Here is a 20,915-nt window from a genome sequence, read left to right as displayed (position 1 = left end):
CATCAAATCATATGCAACACGAGACTGTATATCAAGAATATCAAAAATTTCTTTGGATTCTATTAACTTCTATATTGCTGACATATAGAGAAATAGATTCATACACTGTGAGACAGAAATAGTAAATGAATTTATAGATATTAAACATAGCTCAGAAAAAATTACTTTTTACATGTGCACAGATATAATTATAACCTGTCATGCTAAAGCAGATATCTTAAGCATGACCAGGTCTCCCTAGTGCCTCAGTAGTTCAAATACCACAGAGATAGAGAGATAAATCATGTGGAGATAGAATGTAACATACCTTTAAAGCAAACTGATTTTTTTGTGGGGGAAGAAAACCCCACTAATTTTACAATGTAGTCAAAGATCCTCAAGTCTGGTTTCTTCATGGCGTTTCTTTCTTCTTTTCCAGAGGTACCGGCAGAAAGGTCCCCCCGCAGACGGAGTATCTCAGGGACCAGTACATCAGAGAAACCCAACTCCATGGACACCGTAAATACCTCACCCTTCAAAGTACCAGTAAGTGCTCCTCTTCTCTAAAAGATATTTTACTTTTCTCTCCTTTCTCCTTAGAGTTAGAGATAGTTACTAGGGAATCAAAACATTTTGCTCAAGAATTTCCTTAGAATACTGAAGTTAAAGGACAGAGTTATCAATTTACATAAATTAACTGTGGTTAACATCCACTACTTTCAGCAGGAGGTTTATTAGATTTTAGGGAATAATTATTTATACTTGTGGGAAATTTCTAAAATGTATAACAAAATATGTTAAATTCAAAGTCCTCTGAACTATAGAGTGCAAATCTTTGCAGGATGCCCTTTTATCAAGTTACTGGCGAAAACCTGTCACCGTTCTGTAAAGACAGATGTTTTTTTCTTTTTTAACAAGTGGAAGGAGTTTTTTGTTTTTTGTGTTATTTTTCATGAGCTGGCATAAACAGTGAATGATGGGACTCCTAAAGTTGCAGAACAGATTATCAGAGAATTAGACAATTGTGAGTTCTAATCCTGAGACCTTGGCCTGTGCTTTCCTTAAGCCATCTTGTAGATGAGCATCTAAGTGCTTAAGAAATGCCCTGGAAGATATAACCCAGTTTAAAATATTCCTTAAACTGACGAGGCAGTACCAAGAATCAGTATTAAATCCTGAATGCTGAGCTTGGAAGGCTATAAGTGATCAGGGCGGCTGACCACCAGTTGCAGTCCTGGTTTGGACCTTTTTGATATAACTCTGAGTAACCCAGATTTTAATCCACCCATTTCCTTTGTTTATTGAATAAGAAATAGACTAATTATATCACTTTATTAAAATTTATTGTTTTTAAACTTGAATTAATGCCATGAAGTTGGTCATTATTGTAGGTTCAATGGAAATCACTATAGAATAGAAGTAGACTTTTCTATTGGGAAAAAAATTCTTTTCTTTTAATTCTGTTAAGTTAATGTTGTATTCTTTATATATTCCAATACTTTTTTTTTTTTTTTTTTAGTTGGGATGACTTTTTAATTTGAACTGATATTTTGAGATATATAAGCTGGCATTGATTTGTAAGCTAACCAAAATGAATGTTTTATTTTGGATTAACGCTGAGGAGCAAGATTTGCCCTTATTGTATCTCAGTGCCTTGTAGAGTTCGTGGATATCTATTACTGTGACACCTTTCAAATGTTTACCAGTTCTCTCATTTGTGAAGATCAGAGGCAAGACTGGATTAATATTCTAACCAAATTATGAAAGGAATTATAAAATTACAGGTTTCATCCCTTTTACTGAATTTCTCTGTTCCATAGACATGGCTTACCACTTAAATGTTTGGGTTTTTGTTTTATTTTTTAATGAATGAAAAAGACATTTTTTTTCCCTCTTCCCTCCCCTTCTTGTTTTCCTGATGGAACAAAAATCAAATATAGTGAAACTGACTACAGTTTCACTAAACTATACAAACTAAACTATACAAAGTGGGGAAGAGGATTGAGTTCGAAATTGAAATATTGATACCATCATGCTAGAATAAATTTAAATTTTTTTTAAAAGTCAATAACTGAAGAAAGATATCCCTCTATAATAAAGAACATTCAAGTACTTATATTGAATCTGAAGTTCATGACTGGGCTTTTTAAATTTAAATTAATTAAGAACAACAATTTTCATTTATATTTAAACAGTGATAACTAATTTAAGGTTTACCTTAATAATAAAGCTAATTATTCTTGAGTAAAAGTAATAAACCAATGATGCATATATATGACCACTGGCACTACTTACAAACCATTTACTCAGTTGTTATTCTTCTGACAATCTCAGCCACCTCATGCGTTTAGAAATATTGAAGGAAAGGGGGACCTCTGACTGGCAAACTGCAGTCACTAAGCCCATGCACTTAGCTCTCTAGGAGAATTTAACCAGTTCTTATCTAGACAATTAGTTGAAAAATAACTATCATAACACCCTTTTGTCATTTTTCAAAAGATGACAGTGAGTTAAGGGAGGAGGCAGAGAAAATGAGAAGCAAGGAGTCATAAAAACAATCCGAATCCACTTAGGATAAAGGCAGATAGCCCAATATTTATTAGTAGTCCTTAAGAGTACCATTGCATTACAGGATGGATGATGCATAGTGCAGTAATTAACATTGATAATAATGATCCTGAATCATTCAGAAGAAGTGAAATTATATTTCTTGTGCTGGGCTTTTTTTTTTTTTTTAAGTATAACTGTGTAGTTTTGTGTGATAACATATCCATTGAGAGTATTTTAAATCTAGAAGATATGCGATGCTTATAAAACTTGTTATCCAGAAAAATCTGGTTTGTGAAATACCTTATTCCATGATAATGCTGGATAAATAATTTATATTCTTTTAAAAAGAAACCAGAATATGCTGACTAGATGAGGCACTGCAGTACTTGGATGTCTGTGGAAGTACACTGTATGTTTTAAATTTCTATGTAATACCACTAGCTAATGTGATTTACTTAAATGTAATGCCAATAAGAATTATGTCTAGTTTTCAGGTCAACACAAAATATGTTTGTAGTTAATATCACAACAGAGTCTCTGAATATGGGAAAGCACTAAAAAAAGGAACCAAACTTTGAGATACTTAACTGAGTTAATTATACAGTAGCTCATGTTATTAACATGATTTTTTCCATGGAAATGATCCATGTTAACTTTCTGAAGGAGCGGAAGTGAGATTTAAGCATAAGTTCTTGTGATTCTAGGATTCAGGTGTCTTTACTATGGTGAACAGCAGATTCACTACTTACCCAGTGGACTCTCCAAAGGGCCTGTTCTTCCCAGCTCCATTTTCAGGCAAATACTGAAGAGCAGATGAATAGTTTTTAGCAGGCCTTGCCTGAAATTGACAGTGACACACTTACTGAGTGCTTACTCTGGGCAGAGTATTAGTGATTCACCAATTATTGAAACTTTCTTGGCACTAGGTCCTGGGTAAACAAAAATGAACACAACTGAATTTTCCACTCCCAGAGCATTTCTAGTCTAGTAGCAAGAGACAGAAAAATGACCAGATTCATAAAGAGGTGGATAAGTATGGTGACACAGATTTTTAACAATGCATTGTGTAAGCTAAGACTTTGCCGGGGAGCCAGTATTTGGGCTGTTTCAAAGGCTGAATGAAAATAATTGACATAGGTGCCTGGGTGGCTCAGATAGTTAAGCGTCTGCCTTTGGCTCAGGTCATGATCCCAGGGTCCTGGGATCGAGACCCATATTGGGCTCCCTGCTCCTTGGGAGCCTGCTTCTCCCTCTGCCTGCCTCTCTCTCTCTCTCTCTCTCTCTCTGTCTCTCATGAATAAATAAACAAAATCTTTAAAAAAAAAAAAAAAGAAAAGAAAAGAATTGACAGGAAGACTATTCCAGACTGAGGCAATAGCATTTTAGAAAGACAGACTTCATAAAGTGACTGAGGCGTCCAGGGAACATAGAAAGGGTTCAGTGAGGCATGAGCCGAAAAGCATGTAGGCAAAAATGGCAAGGGAGAAGGATGGGGAGGTAGGTTGGGGCAAGACTGTGACTGTTTGTCAAGCTTAACTAAATTTGGCAAGCGTTAGAGCTTTGTTTTTTGAAATATTTATCTTGGCTCAAAAGCTAAACCAAAAAGGAGCTAGTCTTGGACTCTCCAAAAGGGCCTTCTTCCTACCTCCATTTAATAAATACTGTGAAGTACTGGTAAATTACTTAACTTTTCCCTAAGTGACTCTTTACCTCTTGCTATCAGTATTGCATCTCAGGGTGATAGCTCAGGGACTGTCTGCCATTCAATAGAGGCCCAGCCCAGCGCCCACCCTGGGCTATCAGCTGAGCCTGCTGGTAGTTCTGGAGTAGTGGTTAGCTTGAGATCCAGGAGAAGCAGGTGGGAAGAGTCGCTTATATCCCACTGACTGCTGCTGGTGTGACAGGAAGGAGCCAAGGAATAACTATAGCAGTGAACCCAAAGCAGGGAAGCCCAAAACCTTTGTATATCTTTCTCATCTCCCAAAATGTGTATTTTTAAAAACTTAAAATGGATAACCGGTACAACAGTGTATTCATGTATATTTCTTACTTAGTCTAAGCCATCTTTACGGTAGTGGTAGACAGTAGAGTCAATAAATTTAAAAAATAAAAATAGACATAAGAGGGAACTCATGTGGCCACTGAATGCATAGGTAAGGCAAGGTCTTGGTTTTTAGGAATGTTTCAGTGTGTTTGTACTTTTATCTAATCATAGCCGTAAGGAAAAGCAGAGATCTGCAGCATAGTTTTTCTGTTTCTTCTTTTCATTCCATATTTCTTTACCTTAATTCCAGTTGCAATTGTTTGTTTGTGGATTGTGTCCCTCATTAGACAATAAATTATCTCCTCTCATCTCATCTTTGTAGCTACCTCAATGCCTAACACAGTACTCTGCACACAGTAAGCACTCGGCAAATAATTGTTTAATGAATAAGATATGCATGAATTATTGAATGACCAGAATCAAGTGAGTATCTCACATTTACTCTCTTGGTATTACTGATGATATCTCAGTCGAATGGATTACTAAACTATTTAATAATCACTAAGCGATCATTTGGAGTAAATGAGTACACCTGTGCAGAATAGTTACATTTTTTTTTCAACCAAGAGAGACTTTAATATATATTTGGAATTCAGGGCTATGGTATTTTATGTATATAGTGTATACTGTGTCTACTTACATTGGGAAGTGAAACTAGATAGAATTCTTTATTTAATGGTTTGTTTCTGTGGATATTTCTTTGAGCCCTTTAGATGCCATACATATGTATAAGCTCACAATGTTTTTGCAGACCTGAGTCTTGACTATTAGCTTCTTCAAGAACCATTTGTCATTTGAATACTTTTTGCCCCACTTAAAGATGCTATTTTTCATTTTTTTCTTTAGCACCTTGCTAGACTTTACATTTGTCGTATTTGTGTTTTCCTTTAAGTAAAACATCCGTTGTATGTCTTATACATTGTTAAAACTACATTCATATGATATTACAGGGGTGATTAGGAAGAAATGAGTAAACTAATGAAACTTATCCAGGTACTTAAATTTAATTCAAAAAGGGAAAATGATCACGCCTTGTAATTGTATATATTTGTTTCACATTGCCTGAGTTTTTGGAACAGGCTTCTTTCTTTAATGTTCTATTTATAAAGTGACTATTGATATTTATGATTTTTATATCACTTCTCCTTAGACGATGTCATCAATTTAGCTTTGGCTAAAAGAAAGCTGCTTGTGTTCCGGGCCAGGTGCTTGGCTTAGTGTTCTCATTTCCATAACACAATGGTCTGAGTTGGCCTTCCATGTAAATGTAACACAATGCAGTTGCAGCTGCTTCGTTTGTATTAGCTTTGAGCTTGGCTCTGAAAGAATTCAGGCACTAAAATATATGCCAAGACAACCAGAAAGCATAGTTGAACTAAGGCAGTAGCTGACTATTCCTTTGTAACCCTTCTTGTTCCTGTCACAGTGACACCTGAGCATTCCCAATCAGGTAGAGTAGATACAAAAGACTGTCAAAAGATGAAAACTTTGCCTAGTTTTTAGAAAAAGCAAAACTTTGGAAGAATAAATATAGACTAAGTTAAATTGTTATGTAAAAAGAAATGTTACATACATTCTTAAGTATTGAGATGTGAGGCTCAGTTGGTGTTGGTCTCTGTCTTGAATAGAATCCTCAATAAGATCAGTAAGATCTTCAATAAGATTTTTGTTTTTCCAAGTTAAACAAAGAGACGAAGCTTCATACCACTTGATAAAGGTCAAATAGTGTTCGTTGTCGAAACCAGTGGTTTTCAACTCTGGCTCTACCTAAATATCACCTAAGGAACATCTCCAAAACCAACGAACAAACAAACGAAAAAAACTGATGCCTGGGCTCCACCTCAAACTAGTTAAGCCAAAATCTCTGGACTAGAACCCTGTATTTTGTATTTTTTGAAACCTTCCCAGATGATTCTAACATGTACCCAGGGTTGAGAACTGTTTGTCCAAATGATTGGTTAATGTATTGGGAACATTTTAGTCCATGTCTTCCCGGTAGACATCAGTACTTTCTTTTGTACCTTCAGGTCTGGCATAAGAAACTAATAAGCGATATTTTTTCAGTGCTCTGTTATTGCTCACAAATGCTGCATTGTATATTAGTTGTCCTTCCAAGTGTTTGACACCATCAGTTCAGATGACAAGTCTAAATTTACAGAATACTTTATTGTGGCATAGTGACCTCTGACCAGCCTGAGAATCTCAGTCTTAGGGGTGAAATAATCAATTTGAATTCATAGCAGCAAGGTGCAATACCATTTCAACTTTTGTATTCCTCATTGCAGCTGCATTCCTGGACACTTAAAGTTCTGTTCTCTGCTACTTAAAAATTCTATATCCAACTTTTCTTCTCTTTACTGACCATCTGTATGGAGTTAAAATCCAAAGTGGATCACCCTGCTGTGGTACCTCTTTTTAATAGAGAGTGTATTTATATACATGTATGTATGAATCTATAATATATGGATATATTTGTATTATATGTCTATCAAAATAATACCAGAGGTAAAAATAATATAATAAACAAGAATGTCAGAAAAATTATAGTCTGTAGATATTGAATATTAACTATACCTTTAAATCATTCTATAATCAGAAGGGGTATAATTTTTAGTTTTTTTAAAAGATTTTATTTATTTATTTATTAGAGAGCAAGAGAGAGAGAAACAGCATGAGAGGGGAGAGGGTCAGAGGGAGAAGCAGACTCCCCGCTGAGCTGGGAGCCCGATGCAGAACTCGATCCCAGGACTCCGGGATCATGACCTGAGCCGAAGGCAGTTGCTTAACCAACTGAGCCACCCAGGTGTCCCTAATTTTTAATTTTTTTAATAATTTCCTAGAAAATATGAAATTTGAAGCAGAGACAAAAGGAATAAGGTTAGATATGACCCCTTAAGGGAGATAGAAAGGAGATAGCAAATACCCAGAGGAAAAGGGAACAGGCATGGCAGGGAATATTGCCAAGATTCTCAACTCAAAAGAATCAGAAGAATGATGGGAACTCTCCTCAATCTATGGTTATTCATAAAATAGGTTTGCAGCAGTGCGAACTAGTGAATATGCCAATGTATCTTGCCTAGGAGAAGAAAGAGGGCTATTTGAGAGAGAATGAGATGAACTCACTTACAGCTCGTTCTTATGGATAGTATACTATAAGCCCCTCTTTCTCAAAGCAAAGATATTTTTCTTCTGCTTTAATGGGGGAGTGGAGGCTTAACACCTTTCATTTCACAATAGAAATAAATGGTTTGAAGGGCTGATGCCCACTTAAAATAACAAGTAGTTAACCTCTAAGTACAACTGATATTAGACGCTTTCCTCTCTGACCGAACTTAAGAAGCTAGAGATAGGGAAATGAAAACTTTTCAGCTTTGCTGGGGTGAGCTGTACGAGAAGATATTTTTGTACTTCTCAGCTGTACCTGTATTCAGCAGGGTTCGAGCACTGCTGTAAGTAATAACACTGAGGGCCTTCCTGCTGTCAGACCCATTAATTCTATAACCAAAGCCGGGACCATTCCACTGGGTTTTTAAATGTTATGTTTTATATTAAGCACCTACTAATTTCATTTTAAAAGAACTTCATTCCCAGGTTATTATTTGATTATAATGTCACTACAAAATTTTTTGTCAGTCTGTTGTAGCTGTAAAAGAAAAGGTTCCAAAAGGATTTGAATAGACATGTCTCCAAAGAAGATGTACAAATGGCCAATATACACATGAAAAGGTGCTCGACATCATTTGCCATTAGGGAAATGCCGATCAAAGCCACAGTGAGATACCACTTCATACATGCTAGGATGACCACAATCAAAAAGAGAGAACATAATAAGTGTTGACAGGGATGTGGAAAAATTAGAACCCTCCTATATTGCTGAAGGGAATTTAAAATGGTGCGGCCACTTTGTAAACAGCTTGACAATTCCTCAAAAGATTAAACACAGAGTTACCATATGACTAGCAATTCTACTTCTATGTATATATACAAGAAAATTGAAAACATGTGTTTATACAAAATCTTGTCCATGAATGCTCCTAGCAGCATTATCTGTAACAGCCAAAAATTGGACACAGCCCAATGTCCATCAGCTGAAGAAGAATGGATATACAAAATGTGGTCTCTCCATTGTTCACCCATAAAAAGGAGTGAAGTGCTGACATACACTACAACATGGAAGAACCTTGGAAACATGATGCTAAGCGAATGAAGCCAGACACAACAGGCCACATAGTATAGGATCTATTTATGTGAAATGTCCAAAAGAGGCAAATCCGTAGAGAGAGAAACTACATTAATGGTTGCCAAGGGTTGAGGAGAGAATGACTGCTGATTCATATGGGATATCTTTGGGGAGTGATGAAAATATTCTGGAATTAGACTGTGGTGACTGTTACACACCTCTCTGAATAGACAACCACCACTAAAGTGTACACTTTAAAAGAGTGAGTTTGGTGGTGTGTGAATTTCAATAAAGCTGTTAAAAACTTGAGAAAAAAGCATATCTGAATACTTCTTAATATTGATTACAAGTTGAAGTGATAATATTTTGGATATATTGCGCTAAATGAAATCTATTTTGGTGAGGAAAAAGGACAACAAAATGCATTTCGTTATATATTGGCTCCTTCTTTTCTACAAGTTCTTTTTAGGTGCTCATTAGTGATACTTTGTGTATTTGCATTTTTATGCAAACTACCATAATTTTTGCCTGCTATAAGGAAGCTTGTATAGCTTCATACATTTTTACTAGATATCGAAATAGGAAGCATGACATTTGGTTTTAAAAGAAAAAAATTATGGCAGTCATATGAATATTTTTTAATTTTTGCAAATTTTTATATCTTGTTACTTGTATCTTACCTAGTATACTTTATAATCTTTTCCATAAGTTCATGTCTATTAAATAAACTGCTTGACTTTTTTCATTTTGTGTATAGTCCACCTTTGCCTCTAGAGTCTTTTATGATGTTTTAGATGTGGACTTGTTTAATGGATTAAAACTGAGATCTTCAAAGGACCTTTCCATGACTTTTTGTATAGTAATGAAATTAATGATCAACAAATCAGGAAATAGGAAGCGATGTGTTTATTTATTTATTTATTTGTCAGATTGAGAGAGAGAGCACAAGCAGGGTGAGCGGCAGGCAGAGGGAGAGGCAGACTCCCTGCGGAGCAGGAAGCCCAATGTGGGGCTCAATCCCAGGGCCCTGGGATCATCAACCTGAGCCGAAGGCAGACGCTTAACTGACTAAGCCACCCAGGTGCCCCTAGCGATGTTGTTTTGTTGGAGAATCTTCTTCCAAACAGTCCTCTGGATTCAACTAACACTTAGTTCTATGTCCCATAGTAATGTAAATTCAGCTTGCCCCAAACTGTATTCACTTATGTTTTTCCCCCTGAATTTTCAACTTTGTAGTACTACAAATTTCTTCAGTTCCCAGAACCATAGTATTTTCTTTCCTCCCATGTTCAATTACCAGATCTTCTTCTCTTCTCCTCTTCAAATTTATCCATCCTACTGTTTCCCAGCCCCACTGCTACTTACTTCAATTATCCGTGCCTGTTACAACATTCTTCCCCTGAACCAGTACCAGGACCTGCTTCATGAGCATGAGACCAGTGCAGTGCACAGGACCTAGACTCAGAAAGGCCTTATGCATGGAGTTTAATGTTCTATGGTTTCCATCCTAAGATTCTTACTGATCCGTTTTTGGATTCATGTTCTGTTAAGTGAGGTCTAATGGGACAGTGGAGCATGTGCTGGGACTTGGAGCTAAGGCCTGGCACCACCTCCTGTTGCCTCCCTGGGATGGATTCTATAATGCCCATTTCCCACCCCTGGAACCCCAACTAGCCTCTCCCATCTGCCACATCCAGCCCTAGCTGTCACTCTCTGACCCTGGCGTGGGCCTTTGTACAACCATAAAAAAAATAGGGGTTAACCTGCACACTCTGTGGCACCCCAAGGCAGCGCTTGAAAGGACTGTCCTTGCTCCTGCTTGTCAGCTTCACTGGTGTCTGGCAGGTGGCTAAAGGCCACAACTCATTTGGGGAAAGCCTCTTGCCCATCCCCAAGCCAGATACCTAGTGAGTTGTAGAGGCAGCCATGGGAAGGGAAGAAGCCTGGCTCAACTTCCCTACCCTGGGCCTGGGCATGGCACTTGGGTTTATTGGCTAGGGAAGGGCAACCTGGCAACCAGTGGGCCACCCACATACTGAGTCGTGGGCAGGGGCCCTGGGCACCTGTGAAGATCTGCTCTTGCCCTGGTGCCTGAGGGAGCATAACATTAAATAGCAAATGAAAAACACTAGAGCAGATGGAGAGAGAGACAGCCAGGAAAGCAAAGTTTTTTATTTTAGTACTTTTAATGGCCCTGAGTTCCTGCTTTTTGAACAAGGGCCCTTGTATTTTGCACTGAACCCCTGAAAATGTGTAGCCAGTTCCATCTAGTACAGTAGAGACTTTAACTCCTCTCCTGGCCTCCAGTACCTCTGTCCCCACTTTAGCCTTTGCACTGCTGTTCTAACTCTGATCATTACTTGACTGTCCCTTGCTCAGAGTCATTTAGTAGTTCTCTATGGTCCCGTGCCCATGGACATGACCAAATATTATACATTTTATTTGGCTTGCACAGTGAGTTCTTTCCACTCTCCTCTTTCTCTCCCTTCCTTCTTCCCCTCGTTTAAATATTTCCAGACAGACCTAGCTTTTCCATCAAAAAGCATCAGTCACCTGCTGAAAGCTTTTGAGTTTGACTCGTGTTTTATAGGGTGATAAAAACCAAAGTTCACTTGGCACAGAGAACCTTTCATTGTCAAGTTTTTGGCTGTCCTTCCAGTTTCATTTCCTAATACCCAATATCCCCATCCCCACCCCCAGATCTCTCAGCCTCCAAACTTAGAGGGTGCTCCATCTTAGTGCTCCATTTTTCCCAAACTTAAGAGTTCCCCAAACAAGTTCCTTCAGCTATATTTGCACATTTCTGCCTAAAAAGGCCGGCCACCTTCTATGCTTCCTAAAAGCATTCTCATCCTTTAAAATTCAGCTCCAGTGTCTCACTACTTCTTCTAGGCAACATTAGCCTTGACCTTCCCTGTCCTTCCATAGGAATGTACATTTATTGGTTATATATAGACCCTTATTGTAGGGTCACTATTTGCATGGTTGCCTTCCCTGGCCTATGATATTCTAGGTGGTGGTCTCCGGAATGGGATGTATATACCTCAGAAGGGTATTCAATATGATCCATCTGAGCTGCAGGAAGAAAATAATAAATACTTGATTTTTTAAATTTCATTCTTTAAATTTTTATGTTATTGAATGTTTTATAATCGTACATTAGAACATTCTTGTATTTTGTAAGTAAACAATTTTAGGAATGCATACCAGCAATATTTTACTCATTTGATACATAGTCAAGACAATTTAGAAATCAGTCTTCTAGAAGATCAGGACTGTATCTTGTTAATCTTATAATTCCAGGACTGACCTTTTCTTTTTTCTAACCTGTTTATGAAAACTCACTTAATGTATAGGTGATTCATGATTACCTAAGGTACGCCCATTGCAAAGACATTAACCTCTTAAGCCATAACATCTCTGTCATTACTTTAAAATTAAGCAACATTGTGAAATTTTTAAGGGTGTATATTAATCTGTTAAGTAAAATAGAATTAAGGGAGGAATGTAGTGAATAGAAGGGAATAATTTTCTTTCTATGGAAGTCCTGTGAGATTAATGATAGAGTAACTAATGAGGACTGTCTTAGTTGGCTTCTTACTCAAGGAATAATTGGATGTATAGGAATATGGTCTGCTCTCAACTCTTTAAAAGTTAAATGAGGAGAAGACAATAGCTCCAGCAGAAGTGAAGGTCAAAACCTGATGATCTGTCCTTAGCTACCTGGGCTCATATCTTATGCAGTCAGTGAGTCCATTGTCACTCAAGAGCTCTTCTCCATTAAAATCGGGTGTCTACAGTTGGAAAAGGCTCTGCACTCTTCTGACCATATGATCTAGGGTCTGTGTTACCTGCCTTTGAATTCTGCCAGAGTATCAGATTTTATATTATTGGCATTTAGGAACTTGTACCTAAACAGGCAGAGGAGTGAGAAGTGCTGTATTTGTTTAATGTACGTTCAGTTAGTGTCTTACATGTGTGACCAAAAGCAAATTGTCTGACCTACTCTAAGGCCTTTGATGCCTTTCTTATGGTAATGAAATACTACCCAGGTATCTTAAGATCCTTGAAGGTTTGCAGGAAAAAAAAAAGCTACTATATACTAAAGATCAATAGGTTAATATTTGGGGCCTAAATTTATAATGAAAAAAAATTTGCAGCATTAGAAACAGTACAGTTAGGAAATAGCTTCTAGAAGTTATATAAATATGCCTAATAAAATCCTTTCCATGATGTGTTTCTCCTTTCCTTCCCCATTTTATTCTATATTAAAAAAAAAAAAGCCATCCTGATAGACATTAGTAAAGAATAATTATATTGTTTTATTTGTATCTTTTGCTTACTGCCATTTCCATAATATGGGTTTCAGGTGCATTTTGTTTCACCAGAGACAGTAAAAATTTTATTTTTTTAAATAACTACTAGGCTCCAAAGCCCCCCTCCATCTATGATGCTTTTATTCTTAGAGTCCTAGAAATGAGAGAAGGGAAACTTCAATTAAATTCATCTAGTCCATCTCCCCTGACAATGAAAAAGTATCTCTCACATTATATTATCTGATGCTTTTTCAGGCTTCCATGTTAACCTCTGGGAGACTGTCCAATAGACTAATAGACCTCAATTTGGGAGAATGTTCTCTTTCTTAGTTTTGACCCATCATTTCTCATTATTTTATCCCTTAAAGCCATTTTTCTTATATTCACACTGAGTGAACTTAAGATCTGCAGTCTCTGCCAGTCATAAGAAAATCAACATACATCTCATTAGCAGGAACTGAGGTGGTCTCCAGAAGTGAATATTCCTGATACTAAACTTTTCCTCTTTAAACACAGATTTAGCTTAATTTTAATAATTTTAAGGAGTTTTTTTCCCTTGAATGTATTAGGTATTTTCACTTTCTTGAATGTATTGGACTTTTCTTAATAATTCAGGTTAATCATTAGCATTCTGCAAATATGTATTAAGTAACCCACTGTATGCTGAGCATTGAAGAAATACAAAGATGAGCTGAATAATGTTTGCCTTCAGGAGTTAAGACTCAGTAGGGGATATAAAATAGGAGTTAAGACTCACTAGGGGATATGGCATAGGAATAGAACTAATTATTGGTCAAGACAGAGGAAAACAGTAATATAAACAAAAGAGCTTAGATAATCAGAGGGAAGAGACTATAACTCCTATTAGATCAGGAATGGCTTCCTGAGGAGTTGGCATTTGAAAGAAATAGTGTAGGGACAAATGAGTGGTCATTTGGAAAAAAAAGATATAATTAGATATGTATTTCACACCTCTCATAAACATGAACTCCAAATGGATTAAAGATCTAAATGTAAAATAAAATGAATAAATAAACCATACAAGTACTAGAAGGAAACATTGATAACCTTAATGTAGGAAAAAACTTTTGGTAATGGTTACTGAAAAGCCAGAGGCAAGAATGATTTTAAAAATTGTGTGATGGGGTAGCTGGGTGGCTCAGTCAGTTGGGCATCCAACTCCGTTTTGGTTTGGGGTTGTGGGATCGGCCCCACGCCTGGCTCATGCTCAGGGCAGAGTCTGCTCGGGATTCTCTCTCCCTCTGCCCCTCCCCTAGTGCAAGCGTGCACTCTCTGTCTCTGTAAAATAAGTAAATCTTTTTTTTTTTAAATTGCGTGGCAAAAAAAATCATACCAAAGTTAAAAGACAACAAGGTGAGAGAAAACATTCACAACATATAAAGAACTATTAAAAATTGAGGGACAAATGACCAAAACCCAATAGAAAAACTGGGGGGGAAAAGCATGAACAGTAATTCCCAAATGCTATAAAAATTGTCCCGAACATATAAGAAGAGTGTTCAAACTCACTTATAATCAGAGAAATGCAAATTAGAACAATATTTTGATACTATTTCACCTTTTAGGCTAGCAAAAACTAGTTTGACAACAAAGTTAGTTGGTGAGATCATGGGAAACAGACACTCTCATACATTGCTGATGGGAATATAAACTAGAGCAACCCTTCTAGAGGGGATTTTGGCAAAGCTACCGATGTGCATTCTTGCTTTTAGCAGTCTACCCTGAAGGTACACATCCATCAGTATGAAAACACAGATGCACAAGGTATTCTTTGCAGGATTGTTTATAATTACAAAATACTGGGAACAACCCAAATGCCCATTCGTAAGAAAGTAATTACATAAACTATGTATGGAAGGAAAGTAGAATAATGGCCTCCAAGATGTCCACATCCTAAGACACAGAATCTGTGAATATGTTATTTTACATGGCAAAAGAGACTTTTGCAGATAGGAGTAAGGCTAAAGACCTTGAGGTGAGAAGAGTACCCTAGATTATCTAGGTGGGTTCAATTTAATCACAGGCTTTAACAACAGAACCTTTCAGAAAGGTGCAACATTACTGGCCTTGAAGGTGGAGGAAGGGGACCATAAACCAAGGAGTGTGGGTGGCCTTTGGAGGCTGGAAGAGGCACGAAACAGATTCTCTCCTAGGGCCTTCAGAAAGGAATAAAGCCCTGCAGACACCTTGGTCTTAGCCAGGTGAGACCTGTGTTGGACTTCTGACCTACAGAACTGTAAGATAATAGATTTGTACTGTTTAAGCCACCATGTTGTGACAGTCTGTTACAGTAGCAATAGAAAATGAATACGGTGGAAAAACTGGTGAAGTTAGAATTGGGTCTGTAATTTGTTGATATGCTACCCTATGTTCATTTTCTCATTTTCATAATTTTACTATGGTTATGTAGGATGTTAACGTTAGGGGAAGTTTGGTAAGAGAAAACTGTACTATTTTTCCAAATTTTCTGTAAATCTAAAATTATTTTACATAGAAAGGAAAAAACATCAGGGATTCCTTCCCTTCTCAAGTTCCGTCCACTACTGCATCTCACTAACATCTTATCATTTTAAAAAGTTGCCATCTCTCCATGGTATTTGTGAATTTCCAACCAAGCTTTTAACTTCGTGGTTCCCAAACCATATGTCCATGTAAGGACTTGTTCACACATTTTTTTAGCAGATTTATTCTTTTTTTTTTTTTTAAGATTTTATTTATTTATTTGACAAAGAGAGAGAGAGCAGGAACACAAGCAGGGGGAGTGGGAGAGGGAGAAGCAGGTTTCCCGCAGAGCAGGGGGCCCGATGCGGGGCTCGATCTCAGGACCCCGGGACCATGACCTGAGCCCAAAGCAGACGCTTAACGACTAAGCCACCCAGGTGCCCCTAGCAGATTTATTCTTAATAGACCCAAACTGGAAACAACCCAAATGCCTGTCAGTTGGCAAATGGGTAAACATATTTTGGAATAGCCATATGTGGAATCAAAAGGAACGGACTGCTGATACATGCAATAACATGGATCAATTCCCAAAACAGTGTGCTAAGTGATAAAAGACTCCATTCTGCATAGTTCCATTTATATAACAGTATGCAAAAGATAAAACTGTAGGGACAAAGCAGATTAGTGGTTTCTAGGGGCTGAGGTGGGAGGAATGGATTGACTGTAAAGTGGCACAAAGAAATGTTTTGGGTGGTAGAAATCTGTCTCTTGGTTGCAGTAGTATATACGTTTGTTAAAACTCATCAAATTGCACACCTAAATATAATGAATTTTCCTTTTGTGAATTATACCTCAATAGACCTAATTTTTTTTTAAAGATACATTTAAAACAAAAGTTGAAGTAAAAGGTTTGAAAAAATTTAACAGGAAGGTAATAATCCAAAGAAATCTGATATAACAGCATTCTGTCAAATGAAAATGAATCTCTTAAGACAAAGAATATTCTTAGGGATAGAAAAGGTGTTTGCCCCCCTCCCCCGCCAACAAATCTTAAAATATCAATATGTTATAACATGCCATATTAAAATAATTTTAATAACATGTATGTATATATATTATAATATATACATATTTTACTTTTATATTTTAACATCTAATAATGTATCAATATGTTAATGTGGGTTAGATCTGATTAATGGATATGTGGTTAATGTATTAATGTATGTGCTTTCGTATGTTTTAAAGTTTTGTAATAAATGTTTACTTTGTTTAATAAAAGAGAATCATTGGGTGATTGTCAAAAATGCAGATCACTGTGCTTCACGCCCAAAGATTGTGATTCATCAGTTCTGGGCTAGAAAAACAATTGTGATTTATTATAGGACCTTCTTTTTTTCCCTTTGACGCTTTAATTTGCCAAAAAACAAAAACAAACAAAAGTCCCCAGTGGGGGGAAGTCCCCACACTAGAAGTGCTTGTTAACTGCAAAGCACTTTGCAACAATTTGTTTTGTCGTTATCCTTGTTACCTAGAGTCTCCCTTCCTATTTGGACTTCCAATAACTGGAACATAAACTAGGGAAGTAAAATTTGGTGACTGGAAAGTAGAGTTTAACGTTTCCAGTTACCCTTCCTTTTCCTTCTTCCTTGTTAATTGCCTACAACTGGATTCTAGTGAACATTTTCAGAACATCTGTAGGTTCCTAAGGTCTATTAAAAGAGTAAGGAAGGAAATAATTTGTACAGGACATCACCCTTCTCAGGTAATTGCAATCCATAATTCCATGAACTGCTAAAATACACAAATACACAGAAATGAATTTACTAATTAAAACTTAAAAAAGCCAGAGTGAGACCATTCTCACCTGGGTCCTTTCTAATTGACAAGATAGCATTTTCTTACTGTGAGTCATGTAGTATTTTAAGGAACTGCTCTTAAAATTGCTTAAATCACCTAGATTTCCCTAATCCCTGGTGTGGCCACCGATAAGAAAGAGTCTCACACAGGATGGCCCCGGCCTTGTGTTGCACATCACCCTGCTTCTGTGTGAAAGGTGATGACATGTATCTCCGCCTCCACTTCTTCATGTCTTAAGGGACACAGGCAAGTCAGAGGCTCTCGTTAACGTCCTGGAGGCTTCTGAGAGCCGTTGCCTAGCAGCTGTTTTATTTCAGTTACCAATCAGACCCTGATAGCCAATTTCAGTCTTTGGGGGTTACTCCAGTTTGTAGGTGGTGAACAACTTTTATCCTTCTCTTACCATTGCCCAAGCTCCAGATTAAGGCAACATTTGGCTTTTCCTTTCATGGGCAGTTGCTAAATTTAAGCCTTATTTTGGCAGAGAAGAGGGAGTACCGACTAATTAAAGTAAGTCATTTTAGTTATGTCATTTGCTTTATGACAATGGAGTTGTTTAAATGATAAGCTTTCTACTATTTTTCAGAATTGTAGCTTGTAGCAACAGTATTTCCAAGGAGGCCTGGATGAGGTAGGATTTGTTTTGAGGGTTCTATTAGTGTGTTTTCAGATTAGGTTGGTGTCTGAAGTATGAAATCAGTTTATTTGTAGTCTTTTCCTTTGTTTCCACTGATGCTATTGGATTTTAAAGTCAGCATCATTTACTCCTCACATTCACATAAGACATAGATGTCATAACTTGATGTGAAAGAGAGAAGCATTTTCCTCTTGACATCCATCTCTTTCTAAATCTTATATTTGGATTTTTGTCTCATAGTGACTACAGAATCAGTTACATATAAAAGTAATTTCAGTAGGGTTTCAATTTTACTTCAGTTTAATTATATAGGGAAGAGCCCTAGTGGCAAATTTTTCTGAGTCAGATGTCACACTAGTGGGCATTTTGTCTTCTTTTTTACCCTCATATTTTCAAATTGTCATAGTGCATTTTTTTCTTTTTGGTGGTATATAATTCTGTAATAAGAAACGTATAGTAATTCAGCACAACACACATGGAGAAAATGCATTATGTTATAGTGCCTAGAGTATTTTGTTTGTTTGTTTTTACCTTTTGTAGGAATATATCTTTATTTTGTATTTTTTAATTTAAATTCAGTTAGCCAACATAGAGTACATCATTAGTTTTTGATGTAGTATTCAGTGATTCATTAGTTGCATATAACACCCAGTGCTCTTCACATCACGTGCCCCACTTAATGTCCATCACCCAGTTACCCCATCTACCTCCCCTTCCACAACCCTCAGTTTCTTTCCCAGAGTCAAGATTCTGTCATGGTTCGTCTCCCTCTCTGACTTCTTCCCATTCAGTTTTCCCTCCCTTCCCCTGTGATCTTCTGTGCTATTTCTTATATTCCACACATGAGTGAAACCATGTGATAATTGTCTTTCTTTGATTGACTTATTTCACTTAGCATAATACCCTCCATTTCCATCCATGTTGATGTAAATGGGAAGTATTCATCCTTCCTGATGGCTGAGTAATATTCCATTGTATATATGGACCACATCTTTATCCATTCATCTGTTGAAGGACATCTCGGCTCCTTCCACAGTATTTTGAAGAGGAATGAGTATGTGCAGAACCAGTGTAGTCTAGTGGTTAAAAAGCAAGGGTTCCAGAGTCAGGCTGCCTGGGCTTGAAGTTGCACTCTGCCACTTGGCAGCCGTGTGACCAGGGAAAAGTCAAACATCATCTTTATCCCAACTGTTGGTAGGCGATCTACTATTGATAAAGAAAATGAACGGTTCACATAATGCACATTCTTACTTAAAACCATATTAAATCAGTACACATTTCTATTTTCATAGCTAAAGTTATTTCTCTCGGAAAAACAAATGCTTACTTATTTGTGACTGTTTTGGATGGTCTTGTTACTTGTTGTTGCTTTCCTTAGAAACCAGAGTAAAAGGTAAAGTCCTCACAATGGATCTGCCACTCACCCTGCTACTGGGACCAGCACTTCTACCCATTGGCTCATTTCCCACAACTCTTCCCATTGCTTTCTCCACTCCAGCCACACTGACTTCTTGCCTCTTTCTGAAACATACCAGAAGTTCTGCCTTAAAGCCTTTGCCCAACCCATTCCTGTTGCCTGGAATGCTTTCCCTTCTCATACCTGCAGGCTAACTCACCTCCTTCAAGTCTTTAGTCAGTGTAATCTTTCTCCAAAAGGCCTATCGTGACCACTTTATAGTCTCAGCTGTTTACATGGCTCTATTTTTCTATAGAAAATCTACTTGTCTTTTACTAATTTATTATGTTCTTGGTTTATGGTCTGTCTCCTTCCACTAGTATATGAAGCCTAATGAAGGCAAAGATTTGTGTTTGTTTTGTTCACCAATAGCATCTCAAGTGCCTCAAACCAATAAAAGGTGCTCGATAAATACATGAATGAATGAAACTTTTTAAGTATTTTCAGTATACTGGGTTTAAATCCTGACTCCACATCTATTAACTGTATGACCTAAAGCAAGTTGCTGAATAGCCATTTTGTGGAGTTGCATCAATTACCCAGTATTACGTATTGGAAAGCACCTAGCCAGTGCTTCATATCCAGGAAACCTTCAGTAAATTCACTCATTCAACAAATGTTAATAGAGCACTTATGATGTATCAAGTTTCCCTATAGGCACTGGCGTGCATCACTGAACAGAAGAGCCAAAAATCCCTGCTATTTGTGGAACTTATATCTAGTTTCTTTCCCTTCCTTTGATGTGGTAGTTTCTAAGGGGGAAAATCGTGATTCTACCTCACCTATTCAGTAGTCTCTCCCCCTAGATTCACATTCAGTTAATACTTATAGGGATCCATTTTCCTTTTTTTTTTTTTAAGATTTTATTTATTTACTTGAGAGAGAGAATGAGAGAGAGAGAGAGAGCACATGAGAGGGAGGAGGGTCAGAGGGACAAGCAGACTCCCCGCTGAGCAGGGATCCCGATGCGGGACTCGATCCCGGGAGTCCAGGATCATGACCTGAGCCGAAGGCAGTCACTTAACCAACTGAGCCACCCAGGCGCCTTCCATTTTCCATTATTTTAAAAATACTTTTCCATTCAGTTATCTTATTCTTTGGAATGGCCCTAGGAAGAGGATTTTTTATTACTTATTTTACAGGTAAGAAATCCGAAACTTGGAAGTCGTGACTTGTCCAAGGTCATTCAATAGGAGAAATTGGAGCCAGGATTTGATGCCACAGTTTCTGACTCAGAGTTGCCTGCTCTTTCTACACTGGTACTTGCATCAAAAACACCACAATGGCTTTTATTCATTTCACTGCCCATTTTAATTCCCTTCTACAGACACTTATTGAACCCCTACAAATTGCCTGCTATCAGACCTGCCCTGGGAAGGCAAAGATTGTTTAATCCCTGCCCTGAGTTCAGAGTTTAGAGGGAAGGCTGTTGG

The 20,915-nt window shown here is 37.4% G+C and overlaps 1 protein-coding gene across 7 annotated transcripts in view; it reads left to right on the top strand.

Annotated features, from left to right (window-relative positions):
* Positions 1-20,915, top strand: part of RASAL2 (RAS protein activator like 2) — a 349,893-nt gene that overhangs the window by 266,201 nt on the left and 62,777 nt on the right. For all 7 annotated transcript variants that reach the window (XM_088016941.1, XM_088016940.1, XM_028092076.2 and 4 more), the window contains exon 4: positions 419-525. In XM_088016941.1, coding sequence (XP_087873067.1) covers positions 419-525 — 107 coding nt within the window. The remainder of the gene's footprint in view (positions 1-418; positions 526-20,915) is intronic.

Source organism: Eumetopias jubatus, unplaced genomic scaffold (assembly GCF_037043125.1).
Source record: "Eumetopias jubatus isolate StellerSeaLion01/CBP00866 unplaced genomic scaffold, mEumJub1_p1.0 scaffold_12, whole genome shotgun sequence".
NCBI classification, from domain to species: Eukaryota; Metazoa; Chordata; class Mammalia; order Carnivora; family Otariidae; genus Eumetopias; species Eumetopias jubatus.
Note: the sequence above shows the minus strand (reverse complement) of the source record. Positions and strands in the feature narration are given on the sequence as shown.